Source organism: Carettochelys insculpta, chromosome 3 (assembly GCF_033958435.1).
Source record: "Carettochelys insculpta isolate YL-2023 chromosome 3, ASM3395843v1, whole genome shotgun sequence".
Lineage (NCBI taxonomy): Eukaryota > Metazoa > Chordata > Testudines > Carettochelyidae > Carettochelys > Carettochelys insculpta.
In genome coordinates, this window is record NC_134139.1 from 11,460,548 (window position 1) to 11,477,639 (window position 17,092).

At 42.7% G+C, this 17,092-nt stretch overlaps 1 protein-coding gene across 4 annotated transcripts in view; it reads left to right on the top strand.

The window, feature by feature from the left end:
* The window catches only part of PLCB4 (phospholipase C beta 4), a 143,608-nt gene that overhangs the window by 94,807 nt on the left and 31,709 nt on the right, over positions 1-17,092 (top strand). For all 4 annotated transcript variants that reach the window (XM_074988461.1, XM_074988463.1, XM_074988462.1 and 1 more), the window contains 2 exons: positions 5,209-5,324; positions 12,460-12,535. In XM_074988461.1, the coding sequence (XP_074844562.1) occupies positions 5,209-5,324; positions 12,460-12,535 (192 nt within the window). The remainder of the gene's footprint in view (positions 1-5,208; positions 5,325-12,459; positions 12,536-17,092) is intronic.

The window sequence follows — 17,092 nt, forward strand, 5'->3', positions numbered from 1 at the left end:
AGAGATGCATAGGAGATATTTAAAAAGTATCTAAAATAGAAGAACACCAAAATATGTATTTCTTATGTAACAGGCCATAGGTCTTTAAAAAGAAACATGAATCTCGATATATGGAATATGAGCAATTGTAAATTCATGGTTGCAGTGTATCGGCAACTGGGGCACAGCCTGTGAATTATATAAATGTACAATTTACTATTTCTATTAATCGTATTAATATTAATGCCCCAATGTGCTAGTACTGTGTTGTGCTTGCATATAGGAAGATGTGCTCTCTGTCCAAGAGTTCAGCCTTGATGCAGCAAAGTATGAAAGCCCACAACTAATTTAAGTGCATGAGTAATCCCACTGGCTTCACATGCTTCAGTACGATGATGGGCTGCCTGTGACCTATGGGCCCCGTGTGGTGCATCGGGGTAATCTGACTGCAGGCCATGAGGTAGTTTGTTGACATTGACTGTCCATAGACACCCCCTCATAGTTCCCAGTTACCACAGCTCTGTTCACGGCCAACAGAAGTGGTGGCAAGGATGTCCCTGCCCAAGCCTGACAGTGGGGCGCGGGAGCATTGCCCCAGGGTTCTAGCCACTGCTGCGGAGCTGTGGGCCCTTTAAATTGTGGCAGCATTCTGCATGACTCCACACAGCACAGGCAGGGCTGGGGGGCACCCTAGTCCAGAAGATACTGAGAGCTGGTTTTCACAACAGTTGTGGAGGTAACAGTTGTCTCTCGTATGCACAGACAGCTAAACCGTTTTAGCTGGTCCTCCTCCTGCACTGTGATTGGCAGTCCCATAATGCAATACCTTCGACAATGCATGTGTCTCTGTACATGTCATGTACTGTGTGCTGTGTGGCTGATAGCGCAATGGTTTCTGTGTTTCTATATGTAAAAGGAAAAAAGCCATTCTGGTGTATTCATAGCTTGGCGGTAGCCCAGGCACATACCTAACTGTCGGCCTCTGACTGAATATTCATCTGATGTGGATCCCCAGCCATTTGGATGGAGTCCAACATACAGACTTCGATTGTGGTTTGGAGTGTGTGTGTCAGGCCTTGCAGAGCTGTGTTGCATTTTCCGCAGCCAGAAGTACGTAGCAAGGCTCCAGACAAAACTCACCACCTGGGATTTGCCGAGCTGGGTCCGAAGTTTGAGGCACTATAAGATGGTCTTGAATGATGATTTTTGTGACTCCAGAAAGGGAGACTTGCCCAAAAAAATTGAGCACCGGCTGCATTTGTGTGCTTACTGGAGAGCTCTCAGTGCTCATCCAGCTGTGGGAAGAACCAGCTGTTTTGAGGAACCAGCTGTGAGTGCACTCAATAATGGAGGATCAAAACTAGTGGCAAGAGAAAAAGGATGATGATCCTGGTGAGGCAGAACAATGCAGGGGTGAAAAGACCATAGTACGAGGTAGTGTTCTGCATTGTGCATTCTTCCTCAGAGTGTTCCTCTCTGTTTCTTTTGGAAATGCTCATTAAGATGCAATTAACTTAGACCCTGGATGCTGTCAAGTAAAGCAGGACTATTTTTCCATGTGTATCAAGTATCAAGTTTTTTACATTCCCAATATGGGAAAGTGACTTCCGGCTCAGAAATGTGTATTCACAAATAGGCTCTTTCAGAGCTCAGCTCTCCTCATGAGCCTTAACAAGTACAATGCATATTTTTGTGCTAAGTGCCAGAAATTGAAGTTAACACAGGAACTGGATATTGAAAAGAGCACTTAACTAGGGGCTCACCCTGCAGTGGACTTAGCAACAGAGCAGTGGGGCTTGGGTGAAATAATGTTACTTAAAATCAAGTGTGGTCATTTCATACAGCAATTCAGAAAACTCAAGAACATTTCAAACAATGGCTGCCAGTAAGTTATGTCCAACAGTAGCAAAGCTGGACCAGCAGTGCCAAGAGGTGCTGTGGGCCTTGGGACAAGGTGGGAGGGGGCATGCTCTGCACCCCAGGAGGGGTGGGGCCCATGGGCAGGGTTTAGGACAGTTGGCTGTCAGCACAGCCCGGACTGCGACACTGGGCTACCTTTCTCCCCACGCTCCCTCAAAGCCATGCGCAGCCAGCCCCGCAGGCCCCTTTGAAACACCAGGCCTAGAGGCAGTGGCCTGAGTCGGATAGATACATTGGAACATTTTTCGACCTACCCACTTTATTTTTTTGTTCCCTCATTCCCCCCGCAAACATCCACAGATCACAGATGAACTTGTGCACGTGGGCTAAGTAGTTGTTGTTGTTTGTTGTTTTAGTTGCTTAAAGCTCCTTTATGTCATGGGATTTTGGACAGGGGAGTCAGGAGGGCAAAACTTGAGAGTTCGTGAACAACCTTTTAAAGAAAGAAGACAATGAGAAGAGCAATGAATAGTTAATTCTCAGCTTGCTGCAGCAGCTGAAGGAAACTCAGAAGATAGCCAGGGGTGGCAGATGAAGGAGAAGGATACAAGGGTGAAGTGCAGGAGGAGGAGAGTGTGTGCACAAATGCATCGCAGGAGAAAATTAAGAAGAATGGAGCTTGCTCAAAGGGCTTTAAATGCTCTAATAAACAGTTGAGAGCTGTGATGCTACCCTTAAGAACAGCCAGCCCCACATGAACTGTTAAAGCAGCCAGCGTTGTCCCCCATCCATCAACCTGTCTTCACTCCTCTCCAGCGTCGTCCTGCTTCTCTCCAACACTTTTCTTCTGTTTCCGGTCTGCTAGCTCAGCGTCACCCAAATCCTGGGGTGGTAAAGACAGACCTTACAGTTTCCCAGTAGACACCACTTGATCATTTCTTCCTTTTTAACTGCATGAATTTCTGTGCCTTCAAACTAAGTGGTGGTTTTATGAAACACTTTGTGATGCGTATGTCTCCACAAAGAAAGTGCAGCCCCGTTGGCTATCTATCTGAAACCGCTTTCTATTGAATGCAGCATTTCAGGAAATAGAATATCCTACAGGAGTATTCAGAAAGAATTTCAATTAATTTATGATAGGGAAATTTTTATGATCCCTAAATAAAGCAGGATTCCAGCACTGTCTTCCTTTTCCAGTTTATGCAAAAGTGCCAGTTAGGTGTACAGATCATATATAATTTCAGCTAATTATGGTTCATTTTTATATCAAGAGTTGTACTGTTTTGTTTATCTGGGGAAGAGTACATAGCTTTAGTAATTAAATATGTCCAACAATTCACAATTGGCACACGAGTGCCATCAGGACTGCTTCATCCTTTTCTGCCATCTCTCTTAGATTGCTAATCAGCATGTTTATTCCCTGACGAAGCTGACATATTTCTGATGTTGATAGAGTGCATTTTGTTCCATTTGATCCTCTATGGAACAGAGAACTCAATGCCTCCTTCTGAACAGAAATTGCAGGAGCTGTATATGTGATTGCCCAGAGGACTGGATAACAGATGCTGGAATGCAGGTTTACAGTCTAATGCTCACTGTTAAAAGCATTCTAGCATTTGTTAATGTGGATGTGAAATTCTTTCATTAGTGTTTTTAAAAGGAACTAGGCAGATAAGTCAGTTGCTGTGATATCTCTGAATAGTAGTGATAAATCCTGTGGGATGCAGGGGTGAGCAAACGTAACACATGGGGCCCCACTTTTCATCCCTGCAATGAGCAGCCCCACACCCCACCCGCTCATGTTCACATGGGAGAACCCCCTTTTGACATGTGTAAGAAAATAAGTCTGTAGAATGTAAAAACTTTATTAATCGGTATATAAATGTGAATACACAGAAATAAAAACAGTAACAGATTTCAGCATTTTCAATGAGATGGATGAGCCTGAGATGCAGCAGCTGATTTGTGCCGCACACACACCCTTATGAAACTTTATGTCCCCCCTTTCCCCCACCCTACCTTTTCTCATCCCTGGATACAGCCGCAGGGGTAAATTCAGAATGTGTAGTGAAACCAAATGAAGGCAGAACTGAATTAGATAATTCTTTAATGTGGCCTGTTTACATTTCCCACAGTAAACACAACCATAACTGTTAATATAGCTCCTTTCTGTCAAGACCTGATGAAATCTACGGCCATAGTATGTTGTTAAAATAATTAAATCAACAAAATTTCCAGTTGCTGTGTATTCTCAGTACTTTAATACCATCACTGACAGCCAGATGTTTGAAGAATAATGAGTATGTTTCATAAGGAAGCGTGATTCAAATTGCTTATCAGTTTCAGTCCAGCTCGGAGCCAGGACCCAGTGGTGTTAAGTGAGGAGCATTGCTTCTGAAAGAAAGTGGTTTTTATAACAAGGTGGATCTGTGTATGTAACGTGTGTACATAATTTAACATTCTGTTCCCACGGGGAAAATTATTTCCCCTTTTACATTAGTGTAAATCAAGTGTACTTTCATTGGAAGCAGTGGAATTACACTGATGTGATATAGACCAGAATCTGGCCATCCCCTACCCCCTTCATGAGTAGCTTGTGCCTGGAGAAAACCAAAAAGAAAAACACAAATATTCTATGGCAGTTAACTAAATATATGTTTGGTAGCTGTATTACATAGCTGAGAATAACTTGAACTAGGGAACTAGTTTCCATGCCATGAACCTTCGCTAATGCAACATATCCAGTATCATCTGGTTTATGGGCCAGATCCTCGGCCAGTATAAATTTTTATTGACATTGGTTGTGCTACATAATTCACATCAGCTGAAGATCTGGTGCACTGTTCAGCCTGGGATATTTAGGGAGATGGCTGCTATTTTCTTTTTGTGGTTCCCAAAGTTCCAGAATCTTTATATGCTATCTAATCTGAGGTCATAAATCATATTACTGCAATGCATTTAAATGATCATTTATTACATAAAAGTTGTGTAGATGTTACCAGTTTGCATTTTTTTCCATACATTCCTTTGGTTTATGGTAGCTGTGTGCCATGTTCTCAGGATACTAGCACTGATTACAAGTACTGCAACAACAGATTTTCTGATGAAGTGACTCTTACCCACAAAAGCTCATTACCTAATAAATAAAATTATTAGTCTTTAATGTGCTGTAGGACTGTTGATTAGATTTTCCTGATGTATCTCAAAGAGAAAAGCTATATATGTACTGGAGAGATGTCTGGACCTCTTGTTAACAGACAGCTAAAGTGGATTAAATACAGCTCCAGACATATCTGTCCATACATCCATATAATAAAAGGAAACATTAAAAGTCCAGCAGACTAATTGTAAGGTCCTGTTGTTTTTCAGGAGCACAGCGCTATGCAGAAGCTTCACTGCACACAGGTTGACAAAATCGTGGCACAATATGATAAAGAGAAGTTATCTTATGAGAAGATGTTAGAGAAGGCAATCAAGAAGAAGGGGTAAGATACTCTCTAAAAATGTTTTTATAGGAGTCAAAACAGATTTTTAACGCTTCTGCTATCTGGAACAAAACATTACTAGGAAAGTAATTTTATATGGAACTTACATCAGCCTGATGCTACCCTCATCAGCCATTACAACCTGCATGGAAATGTAAGGATTGGGCCCGAAGCATTGTACTTGCTTTGCCTTATTGGAGGCCTCTATTTTCTCCACATGTACATTCAGACAAGTTAATCATGTCAGATCATCACTCTCCATGGACTTGTCCAGTCTCCCGATGGTTTCATTGAGAGTAATTCCAGAACTTTAGTGACATTGAACGCAATTTGGTCTTGGAAATATCGGCATCTTTATCTTGAACTTTGTACAGGTTGAACCTCTCTAATCCGACACACTCTCATCTGGCAACATCTGTAATCCGGCATGATTTTAGTTAGCCAGACGACGTATCATAGGGGTGGCCAAATTTCCTGTGGACCCTTAAAGTCTGTTTTCAGCCACCGGTTCTGGCTCTCAGTATTCTGTGCTGTTACTTAGTTTTATTTTACCCCTAAATGTCTTCTAAGAGCCCGGTAAGCAGTGGAAGTGTTGGTAATGTTGCTAGACAATATTCACCTCCCCTAATCCAGCAAATATGCTTGTCCAGCACCAGTCAGGTCCCAAGACTGCCAGATTAGAGGCATTCAACCTGTAGAAGGAAGATCGAACCAAGTAATAGGTTCTGTTTTGCCACCCTCTAGAAAAGGTTTCCTCTCAATACAGGAATTCTAAATGTTCTTTTAGATTCTCAGCTGGTATAAAGAGGTTTCTATTATGGCAGTGAAGTTACTTCAGTTTGTGCTAGTTTAGGCTCTGACCCATCATCTATGCTTTGCTTCTTAATTGGTCCTGAGATTAGTGGAGTATCTTTGTCACAATACATAAAAATGTGCCCTTGCAGTCCTAATAGGCAGAACCTACCATTTTCTATTAGTTCCGGTTCCTGCTTTTCGCTGGTTGCTAGTTCTTTGTCTTGAAGATGTTTCTCTTTTTCCTTCCAGCTGCTAACCTCTAAACCCCGCTCTCCCTTTTTCATTAAATAAAAATATTCCACTGTTAGTCTTACATTTCGCCTGTGACCCCTGAAAAGCAGGAATGAATTTTCTTAGTAGAACAGTATTAGCAGTTAGCATTCATTGCTTGTATTGTTTGATCTGGTAAAAATATTTCTCTGATCCTGGAATGATTTCACTCTGCACCTCCCAGCCAATTTAATACAATAATATGAAACAATTAATATTGGTTTGTTGCTAGATCCTGTGCAGCTGGGCTGTTGGTCCAGCCTCCAACAGAATAATTGGATGTATTGAACTCAGGTGCCTTTTTGATGATGGGCTCCTCCATAAATTATTTACTGAGTTTTGTGTATTATTTGGATGAACAATATTTGTAAAATATATGTGTGCCCAAAATTATATTAAATTAAGCTGTTATGAGAAGCAGCAGTCTCTGAAGCAAAAGAGGTAACACAAATTCTCCACAATAAGTTATGGAAAGGTTGCATAAATTCTCCCACGGTGTACATTGATCTGTTTAGACTCTAACAAACAACAACCATAATTGGGGCCCAAACATTTATTAAGCTGAGCAGCATGTCCACAAACAATCCTAAGATTGCAAACAGAGCACTGAAGTATTAGCTACACTCTGATTACAAGGAGAAAGAGGCAAAACTCATTTCGGTTGACCAAACTCCAGCATGTGGATAAAGAGATGACATCTGTGAACTGGGATTGTAATTAAGGGGGTTGAGATTTCACTCCTTGGAACACGGACAACAAACAGAGCACCATGGGAGTTATATTGCATCTGCCTTCCAGGGAGAAAGCATTACAGATGCTCTGCATTTTGAGAACCTTGAGACAGATTTATGAATCAGCATTAACCCTGGTCTGAGAAGACATCACTCTTCCTCCTTGTCTACCTCAATACAAAACAATAAATTAACCAGGGCAGAGATCAGATTTAAACGTGGTACAGGTTGAACCTCTCTAATCCGGAATGCTCTCATCTGGCAACATCCAGAATCTGGCACTATTTTAGTTAGCTGAATGACCACTTATCATGGGTGTTGCCAAGTTTCAAGTTGTCCCATAAAGTTCATTTCCAGCCACCAGTCCTGGCTCTCAGTGGTCTGTTCTGTTATTTAGCTTTAATTTACCCCTTTTAAGAGTCCAGTAAGCAGTGGAAGCATTGGTAATGCTGCTAGACAATATTGACTTCCTGTGATCCAGCAAATTCTCTCATCTGATGCCAGTCAGTTCCTGAGGACGCTGGGTTAGAGAGGTTCAACCTGTAATAACTGTCCACTGCATTCACCATCAGTGAAAACATTTGTCTAATACCTCTTATAATGACCTAAGAACGGATGCCTAGGAAGATAATTCCCAGTTTCACCTCACTGGTGTTGCTGCCTGTGTCCAAATTAGATTGGTCAATCAACCACAAGTGTAGACATAAACTCTTGTTGTTTACCGGTGCTTAAACCCCTAACCCTGAACCGCAAAAATTTGGCGTGCCAAGGGGACATGCTCCTTTGTGGGCAGGAGCACTCTCCTGCCGAGAAAGCGAAAGCAGCATTCAGGAGCTAGAAGTGTTTTGTCAGGCAAAGTGCAAACAATTAGCCCATGCACCAACTTTTAGCAACAGGGCTGGGTCGAAACAACCTTTTTTGCCAAAAGATGCATACTGCAGACATACTCTTAGATTACAGCAAGCTCCCCTGGTATTCAGAACACTTCTGTGCTGTCTGGAGCTCCTGAAGATTTCTGGTAGTTTTGGTCCATACTTTGGAAAACTAAAAGACGAAAAGTAAAAATAAATCACAACTGAGAGTGCAAATAAAGGAGCAAATGGTCATTGAGTTCGTGATTGGGACACAGAACCATTTACTTACCAACAGCTTAACCGAAAGCTCCAAGTTGAAAAGAATTGGTCTCTAATTCCCAGTGGATAGATGTACTTACTGTATGAGCTGTTGTATCTGTGCACATGCTTACCAGTTTTAAGACAGACCAATGTACTGTAGATACATAGACACTGGGTTACCCTATTCCTTCCCATGTTGTTTGAGGGAATAGTGCATGTGAAGCTTACTCTGTCCCTGTTTGTGCTGCTGAGAGCCCAGACTTCAGCCGAGTTTTCAACACACGCTTAATCCATCTGCATTTTACAGTACATTTGAGCAGGTCCTTGAATATAAGTGTGTCCAATAGAACTTTAGCGTGCGAGGGATGCACTTCTGTGCTGTGGCAAATATGGACCCCCGTGTTGGCTGAAAAATGTACTTGGTTCTCATTGCTGTCAGTCAGGCAACTTGCACAAACCATATAGTGATTTAAAATAAAATTCAAAAGATTTAAAGAAATTAGATTTGAATTTGGTGCATACTTCAACAAACAGCTAAAAATGATCTCCATTATGGCTTTGTGATGCATACATGCTGGGCGGGGTGGGGTTAAAATATCTCCCACATGGCATGAAAGGTCTGTCAGCTGCATAATTTTCAGAGGAAAAAAAATTACAGCTTAATTCACTGACAGATGGACAGGATTTAGTTCCCTGGGCACTTTGAGCAAGTGGTTCAGATATGCATGACAAATGCCATACATGCTCATAAACCTCACAGCGGCGCAGGGGAACGTCTGTGCTCATGTTCCACATCCGAAGTGTGATGGAGGGGGACACAAGGACAGTCTCGGATTCCCAGGGATCTCGAGGATCCAGACTATGTGGGTGGGTGGGTGTGAGGTGGTGGGACTGTGGCTAAGATCTTTGTTTGCACGTGGGACTCTATAGCCTAAAGCCTGCACGTAGTTTGACAGTGCAGAAGTGAAACGTTTCTTTAGAAAAGGATGAACAAGTTGGTACTGACTATTGGGCTTTTGGGAATTTCACAGAGCAATCAGTTTTTAAATAAATATGTTTACTTCTCCTGACTGGAAATAGGCCCACTGACAAATGAATGGGGGCCTGGCATTTCAAATGGGCCTGGAGTCCCTGGCCACCACTGTTGCTGAGGCAGCAGTGGCAGCATCTGGGAGCTGGGCCCCTTTGAAACACCATGAGAGGGTCACTCCACCACTCCATGCGGCCTCCAAGGGCTAGGGTGAAGTGGACGGAGCTGTGCTCGGGGCAGTGCTAAGGGGTGACTGCTCTTGGCTCTGACCCTTCTGGGGCGTGATGTCGGGCCCCTAACATAGCCCTTGCCCTTGAGCCCCCAGTGACTGCCTGTCAGCCCTGCTGAATGGAGGTGATCTTCACAGACCACAGAAGTTTTTAGCTATATTGTGGCTACATCCTGAACTCATTTTATACTGCTATAAAACAGAAGTAACTCCACCGTAGTCAAATATATGGATTCAGATGTAGTCTGATGTAACTACCCCATAGCTCTGAATATCTTTCCAGAGTAACAAACATATGGCAGAAATCTCCACAAAACCTTCCTTGGTGTGACAAGCAACTCAGTGATTAATTCTCATGGTGACCTGTAGGAAACACAAGGCACATCATACTCCTTGTATTTTCAACACAGACTTTGCTAGGAACATTTGAGGATAAAGCTTTCTGCTAATTCCCATAAGTTGTCAGCCCTTTGATATTAAAATAGACTTTAAACCTGGAATAAATATTAATCAACCTCCATTTGAAGGACTGTGGTTAATTTTATTTTATTTCAGCCGAGCAATAAACCATCTAATTGGGGCAAATCTTCAGCTGCTACAAATTAGTGCCATTCCATTCAACAGCATTGGACTCATGGGCCATATCTACACTACAGCACCCTTTCAAAAGAAGGTCTTCCAAAAGACCTCTTCCAGAAAAACTTATTTCGAAAGAGCACATCCACACAAAACACAGAATCGAAAGATTGATCTGTTCTTTTGATAGACTGCAGCCACACAGCCCTTACGCTGTTGAAAGAAGAGGCCAAGGATTGAAAAATCCAGCTCCATGAGGACTGTTGTTTTTAAAAAAGGGCCCCTGGAGCATCTACATGTTTTTTTCTGAAAGAATCTTCCGGAAAACGGCTCTTTCCCTCATCTGGGAGAGGAAGAGGGCTGCCAGAAAGCGTGCTGTGTCCTTCCGATTTCAGATCAAAAGAGCGCATTTTGTGTGTGATCTGCTTTTGTGAAAGAACTTGCTAGTGTAGATGTGGCCATGGTGATTTATACCAGCTAAGGATCTGAAGAGAGTTTTTTGTTTTTGTTTTGTTTTAAAAGGGGGCTGCAGAAAAAGTGAATGGAAATGTATTCCATTAGAAATACAGATCTGTTCTAAACCAAAGCAAAAAGGCCAGCAAGTTTGAATGGGCTAAGAAGCTTTTGCTGCAAGGAAGGGCATGACAGGTCAGGGTTTTAAGGCTGACTTGAGAATTTACTGACTTACAAGACTTCCATTGAAAAGTTAAGGTGGGGAATAGACCAGTGATTAGAGCACTGGCTTTGTAAATGAGGAGTTGAGTTCAGCCCTTGTTTGGGCCTCAAGTGTTCTTCATGGCAATAGCTGTCAAGGGGCAGGCTGGATAGATATCTGTCAGGGAAACCTTTCTTACTGCAGTCATTGGCTGTTTGATCCTGCATTGTAGGCTCCCACCTCTCCCAGCACAAAGTCCAAGTAACTGAGATTTGCAAAGGAAACTGTGTTGCAGGAAAGTGGAATTTTCCTTACTTTCCTATCCACCTCCAAGGCAAGTTATTGGGTGGCAGCACAACCCCTTGACAAGTGGTCTGCCAGCCTGTCATGCAGTGTTCCCTGTAAGCTGAGTGCCTGGGTAGCTGCCTAGCTCAGGAGCAGAGCGCCCACAGCTGGCAGCTTGTGTTTCTGTTGGTGATGCACATCTCCATATGCGTTGGTGTACATAATAAAATTTATTCCACCCATGAATGGAACAAACTTAGAGGGAACTCTTCTGTGGTGCCCCTCTGGTTGTAGTCCTGCAGTACCAGAGGATCCTTGCACCCCCTCAAGAACCCCGTAAAAGATAAATGGACTCGCATGGGGGCCAAGGTTCTGCTTTGTGCATTTGGTTGCAGGGTCAGAGTTGGTGTAATGATTTGCTGCTGTTGGATGCATACAAAGTTCAGATCCAGGCAGCTGACTGTAATGACTTCTGTGCCGCCCACTCCATATCGGCCTGTGCAGATCCTCCTTCAAGGACCATGGGCATTGAAGACCAGTCTTTGCGGTCCTTTCAGCTTTGCTGCAGTGGGGCACTCACTTTAGATTGCTGTGCTTGACAGTGAGCTTTTTTTCTTTTAAAGACACACAAATCACAGTGAAAACGACCCATCAAGATGCTTTTCTTAGGCCCCAAACTAAAAGGGAACCAAAACCAAGTTTAAAATTAAAAAAAAAAAAAAAAATCGTGCCAAGGCAGTGAATCTGTTTGCAGGCTTACTGGCTGAAAAAGAAACCAGCACCATAAATCAGTCTGCTTTAGAAAGAGAAGCTGCTGAACTCTTTCATATTCAGTTTCAACACATTAACACATAGTTTGAACCAGAAGGCAAATTTTCTGGGACATTATAGGGGCTCTTTGGCATACTTGGCTGAATCTAATCTTGACCCACCCTCCCCGGCCCCTCTGCTCTCTGATTTGCTCACCTTGATAATTTTTTTCTGATTTGTCAACTTTGATTACTGTTTTTAGTTCTCTATGCCTTAAATATTGAGTCTGTGCTGGTCTGGCTATGGTCTGAAGAAGTGGGTCTGTCCCACAAAAGCTCACCACCTAATACATTATTTTGCTAGTCTTTAAAGTGCTACTTGACTGCTTTTCTGTTTTGATAGTATATAGACTAGCACGGCTCCCTCTCTGTTACTAAAGCACCATAAATGGATTTGCTGACATATCCTTAGCAATTGAATAATTGCGGGTCCACCTTAGAATGACAGGTGAAGTGTGTTTGAACTGAGTGAGTGTGAAGCTAATAATGTTTGTACGGGCTGAATAAATTGCTAAAATAGATAAACTGCATTCCATACACTACAGTGCTTCATCATTGACTAACCTATTCCTTAGTATGAGCTGACTGGATGGGAAGAGCTTTTAACTTGTGGCACACATTTGCCATTTTGCTTTTTTAGAGGAAGTAATTGTCTTGAAATGAAGAAAGAAACTGAAATTAAAATTCAGGCATTAACATCTGATCACAAATCTAAGGTAAGAAAACATGCCCCTCCTATTAACATATGCAACATTTGAGTTCTGTGGAGACCCAAATGGTCGTTTATTTTTGTGAAAGCATGTGAATGATTTTCAGCAGTAATGATGTGCAGAAAAGCATGGGAGTAAGTCTTTCTAAAAGCTCTGAGGGTTTTTTGTTGTTTGTTTGTTTTTTTTTTAATTTAAAATCAGCAAAATCCATGTCCTGACATTTAACAATTTTTGGAGAGATTGCCAAATTCCTAGCATTGTGAAACAAAAATGTTTGGTCATTTTGTAGTAATTTCAATTCTGCAGACAACGGGGAAAATGTGCTATATGAAATTTAGAGGTGCATTTTGTTACCAAAAATGTTTCTAAAAGGAATTAGCCTTCTGTTCATTTTATGTCAATGTCACCTTGCCCAACACCCTTTCTGATCTCTGTGCCTTCTGGAGCCCTCTCCTGATCCCACCCCTGTTCCATCTGGCATATTATTTTGTTACTTCTTACTCCTCCTCTCCTGAGGTCAGTCAGTTACTGTCTCCAAGATGCCTGTCCTCAAACAACAACATCCAAGATCCAGTCCCAGTTGGCTTTAAATCAGTTGTTGTCAAGCTATGGTCATGGACCACTTTCAAGAGTTGCACAGAGCTTCTCCCATGTAGGGTTAAAACGTTGTCAGACTTCATGCAAGTTGCAGTCCAGAACTTAGCTAATATTTCCAAAGACTTCCCAGCCACTTTTTTTTTTAACTAATCCTCATTCAGCACCTTGTTCAGCTTTCTCCTGCACTGTTTTTTCAAAGTTTTCTCTGTTGCTGTTGAGCTGATGTTAGGTTTGCAGTTGTCATCAAAGTTAAAGGACCAGCAAATACACTGTAGGATTGAACCAGCTGCAAAGTGACCTAGAGAGATTAGAATGGAGGAGATTGAAAACAAGGGGGGATTTTTACCTAATACATGTGAAGTCTTAGAAATGGGCAGAGTAATCAAACCTCACACATGGGGAGAGGTAACCAAGCTGCCCCATTAAGCAGACTAAGACAAGCTAGTGTCATACATTCATGTAACCAGGACAAATAAATTGCAGTTTTCTCACCTTCTGTAGCCTGTTTGATGAAAAAGGGTAATACCCTGTGCATGAAGGGCCTTGCCCAGAGACACAGGGCTGGTGGCAAAGTGGTATGTGCTCCTCTTTACTGTTGCTAGGCAGGTGGAGGCAGATTCAATAGGATGGGGAAATTTGCAGTTTGGAAGAAGCATGATTAGAGTATACAGTAAACTCTTCCCATACCCAGTAGCCCTGGGACCGGGAGGTTGCCAGATATTCCAATATGCCGGGTATGCGGGAGGTTCCAATATGCTCTGGTCAGGGTGCCACACAGTGTGGGCAGCCACGTGCTGCTCTGGGAAGCTTGTGCATCGCTGTGGCAGAAGCCACTCTGGGTGGGGTGGGGAGGGGAGCGGAGCCACTTTGGGTGACTCACACATGGCCACGTCATGTAGGGAGCTGCTCTGGGCGGAGGGCACTGGACAGGAGCACGGAGAAGCTGCCTGCTGCACACACATGGGATGGAATGCCGGTTAATTGAGGAGGTTGTTTGTTTGAATACCGATTACAACAGAGTTTACTGTACTCTGCTCCTGTGTCATAGGCCAGTAGAGTGCTCTTTAAGCAGCTGTAGGAAACTACTTGGGGTGCTCTAAGTTGTATGCAACAGAGCCCATGGTCTGGGAGATGCAAAGACAGCTTAAACTCTGCCCCGCCTCCTCCCTTCTGGTTGCATCTCCTGAGTACCACAGCTCAGAATCAGGCCCACAGTTTGGAGTTGCTGCAGTGAAGATGTGAAGTTGAGCTAGGGGCAGGAGGGCCTCTATCCCAAAATAACAATCGTAACAACGCAGCCACAAAAGAAAATGTCTGAATTTGTCTTAAATTTAAAAAAAGACAATGCTGGCAGATTGATAAGAAAGAAAAGCACCAACTAAAATCTAGTTATAAAAATCAATGTGGGTAGCTGAGCTCTAGAGAGAGCATTGCCAGCTAGGCAGTAAATTTAAATACAAAGTTAAGTGTAAGAGATATGAAAGTTTTTTACACAGTAGAAAATATTTGAGCTGACCTCAGCTGTCCAAACTGGGTTCTAACATACATGGACATTTACAGGTTTACTAACCTTCTACGTCCAGTGAATCTGAGGGCAGGTCTACACTTACTGAAAGATCGACTCCTTCAGGGTCGACCTTCTGGGGTTCGATTGAGCATACTTAATGGGGACATGCTAAACTGAATCTTAAGGGGTCTACAGTCAGTCCTGGCATTCCTCATTGTCATGAGGAGTCAGGGAGGTTGATGGGAGCATTTCTTCCATCGGCCTACCTCTGTGTGGATGTCGTGATAGGATACTTTCATTCCTGGTATGCAATTATCGTAGCTGCAATTGCATATCTTAAATCCTCTTTTCGGCCTAGTGTAGACCTGGCCTGACTCTTTTTTTTTTCCTTCTCACAAACTGATTTGCATATTAAGAGATATGCTTTCAAGCAGATCCATCAAATGCATAACGCCTCCCCACAGGGATGGATGGCTTGCTCTCTTCTCCATATCTAGCTTTAGGTTGGAGTCTCAAAGGGTCCTGAGACCCCCCCTTTGAAACTTCCAGTCTTTCTGGCTTTCCTGATCCTCCAGAATACCTTTGATGTTGGCTTTTGCTAGGATCCCTCTGGGTGGTTTCCTCCACACCAAACAGAAATGTAGATTTCTTCTACCCTCAACAGGGTACAGCAATGCAGGTAGAAATGATGGTGGGGAAAATTCTGAGAGATGCTGAGTTCCTACAATCCCCAAGTGGAAGGAATATTCAATGGGAATGGTAGATACTCATCAGCTGTTCATATACCTGCTACAATTTGGCCTATTGATTTTAAGGTCAAGTGAGTTCATAGGATTAGTGAACCTGTAGGATTAAGCCAGCATGTGTCACATCTGCATCATCCACAACATATAAATGAAACTAGATACTAGGCCCCTGGGCCCTTGAGCACTGGCAGCGAGAATGGGCTATAGAGACTTGCTGCAAAACATTGTGGATACAGAACCAGTTCACATTTAGCATGAAATCCTCATTTTGTTTTGAGTGCACGAATACAGACTTGACATACAGTTATCTTCGTTGATGCAAGATACAGTCCTTTCTTAGAAAACTAGGTTCCTAGTTTTCAGCAAGAAAAGGAGACCAGGGAAAGGAGAAAGAAATATCTCAATGTTTATTCCAACAGTATTTTAGTTCCTAAGCAAACATCTTGAATATGCAGTGTTACTGAGAGTTCTACATCAAAATTTTGGTCTCTCTAGACAGACATGGAAGCAGAGGAAAGGCAGACTTGCAAAACTTCTCATGCTGTCCTCTTCCTGGCAGAGTTCTCTTCGTCCCAGGACATATTTTGCTTTGCTTGAAATCAGCCTTTCAGATTTGCAGGATATTCAGTGACAGAGATGATTTCAGAAAGTCTTGTTTTACTAGGAGAAATACGTATCTTTTAGGCTGCTTGCTCATTTTGAGGTCTAGGAAATTAATATTTTCAATTCTCTGTAGTGCACCTCTCCATGAGCATTAGTTGATTTTAAAAATGTTTATCCTTTTGTCCTCGGATCAAGCACTTGAATAATAATCTTGCTTAGTTGCCTACGCTTTGTTGTTGGCGTCTTCATTGGTGTTAGGATATCTGCCCAATTGACAGCATTTCACCCTTGGTATTCCTATGTAACATATGTAGCCACTATTCAGAAACATCTATCAGATCATTTCTTACGTTCCTTTCCAGAGAGGCTAGAAGTCATAGCTTCTCTGTAATTATTTTGCCCCCTTTAGGCTCTTTGTCTCTAAGTCACCCAGCACTTATTTTCACCAGGATCTCCAGTGTTTGCATTTTAATCAGTTGGTGTCTCAAGATACTTCTGAGCAGGACATCTTGGGCCTGATTCTATCTTACACTAGCACTATTTTAAAATGCTCTGACAGTGGGAAGGAACCTGAATATGGGAGCAAATTGTATTTATGTCCTCTCTAACGCCTGTTTATGCTACCAAAGCTATGTAACATGGCTTTAGCATAAATGGGAAACAGGCCTTTTACATGCAGATTCATAGAATCACAGACTACTAGAACTGGAAGGGATCTCAAAATGTCATCAAATCCAGTCCCTTGCACTCCTGGCAAGACCAGCCACCACCTAGACTGTCCCTGAGAGGTGTTTGTCTAACCTGCTCTTAAATGTCTTCAGTTGTGCCTTTGAGGCCTTGTCCTGGGTAGCATGTGGGGGATTCACACTGCTGCAAGGAAGAAGGAGAAATTCACACCAGCTCCACCACAATTGCTTCTAAGTTTGTACCAACTTTTGAAAGGGCGCACCACCCAGCCAGCTCTTCCCCTTTGGGAAAGCTATTATAACTACAGTTGCCTGCATGGAGAAACATTATTCCTTCTCCCCTACTTTCTGTGTCTTCTCAGAGTGCTGATTTTATAAACATTCTAACATGATGGCCGTCAACTTTTCTGAGCATATGCACCTG